At 48.2% G+C, this 1532-nt stretch overlaps 1 protein-coding gene across 1 annotated transcript; it reads right to left on the bottom strand.

Annotated features, from left to right (window-relative positions):
• Nucleotides 1-664: 664 nt before the first annotated feature.
• On the bottom strand, nt 665-1530 carry LOC115296509 (histone H4-like; the record flags this gene model as incomplete). The annotated part of the gene is made up of 1 exon (XM_029944965.1): nt 665-1530. A coding segment is annotated over one exon (195 nt), but the record flags the coding sequence as incomplete, so codon positions are not given.
• Between the last annotated feature and the right edge of the window lie 2 nt (nt 1531-1532).

Below are 1532 nucleotides of genomic sequence, written 5' to 3'. Positions count from 1 at the left end.
GACATTACTGTGAATTCAGGACGCTCTTTCTGTAGTATGTGTGCCCTTTCCTCTCTTCAGCTCTGAATCTCTAGATCTCAGATCCTGAAATCCTAGACTCCAGGTTGTTGACAGGAATCCATGTGGTCCCTGGGTGGCTCAGTTGGTTGAGCATCTGACTTGGGCTCAGGTCATGATCTCACGGTTCATGTGTTGGAGCCCCACATCTGGCTCTGTGCTGACCACTAAGCTCAGAGCCTGGAGCCTGCTTAGGATTCTGTCTCCCTCTCTCTCTGCCCCTCCCCTACACATGCTCTGTTTCTCTCTGTCTCAATAATAAATAAACATTTAAAAAAAAGGAATCCATGAAATCCTGGGCTCCCCTTGAATGAGCCTCAGAGGAGACTTGAGCCCCCTAATAGGTGCTCAAAGGAGTTTTTGATTCACTTATTCTTAAGACTGACTCTACCAAATAAAGACCGGATTTTCAAATATCCAGATTACAATGGTTAAGATGTTTCCGCAGCGCAGTCCACGCGTTTCTAACACAGTATAAGCCCTTATTTCATGTTTGTCCAGATGGAACCTGGTGGAACACATCCCAAGGACACAGGCCCACTTACAGTCAACTTTCCTTAAAAGCATTTTCAGGTCAACCGAGGGACTGTCCACACTACCACACAAATTGGGAAAACAAAACTGTATTTAGTTTGTAAAGTTAAGCGGCTAGAACAGACTCCACAATAAATTAGCCTTAAGACATTCGTTTCTCGCAGGACTGATCTGCCGTGATTAACCCAGCTTGCTGATCAATCCGGGACTATTTTTCCTTCAAGTCCTTGTTTTGCCATTTGCCATCAGCCAAGTTCAGCACCTTCTTACCAGATAAGACGGCCTAAAGTTTTTAAGCCCAAACCTGGGAGTGACTTCTGACTCATTCTGGGCCCATTGGTCAGAGCCGAACTTCTGGGGAGAAAAGCCACTGCGTAATGGTTAGATTATTACACAGATGGATACAGTAGCAATGCAGACAGACCGGACACCAGGCTTACAGCAGAAGCGGACTGCTCAGTTTAAAGGCACATAACCTCACAAGAGCCAAGTGGCCCAGAGTACAATAGATGGTTCTGGAAGGCTCAGAAATTAAAACCTGACCCTAAAAATCACTGACACACAAGGAACACGTCTATTTCAAGTCCAGGACTTACTCTTCCATAAAAAGCTGCCTGCAGACTAAGCAAAAGAGCCCAAAGGGAAACAAAACAGTCCAGAGTGAGCAACTCTTCTGACTGATATGGTAGGTGGCCCTGAAAAGGGCCTTTGTTAGAAACTCCGTTCTTGGCAGAAAAAAAATTCTTAGCCGCCGAAGCCGTAGAGAGTGCGGCCCTGGCGCTTGAGCGCGTAGACCACGTCCATGGCCGTGACCGTCTTGCGCTTGGCGTGCTCCGTGTAGGTGACGGCGTCCCGGATCACGTTCTCCAGGAACACCTTGAGCACCCCGCGGGTCTCCTCGTAGATGAGGCCGGAGATGCGCTTGACGCCGCCGCGCCGGG

The sequence above is a fragment of the Suricata suricatta genome, chromosome 7 (assembly GCF_006229205.1).
Source record: "Suricata suricatta isolate VVHF042 chromosome 7, meerkat_22Aug2017_6uvM2_HiC, whole genome shotgun sequence".
NCBI lineage: Eukaryota > Metazoa > Chordata > Mammalia > Carnivora > Herpestidae > Suricata > Suricata suricatta.
This window is presented reverse-complemented; position numbering and strand designations above follow the sequence as displayed.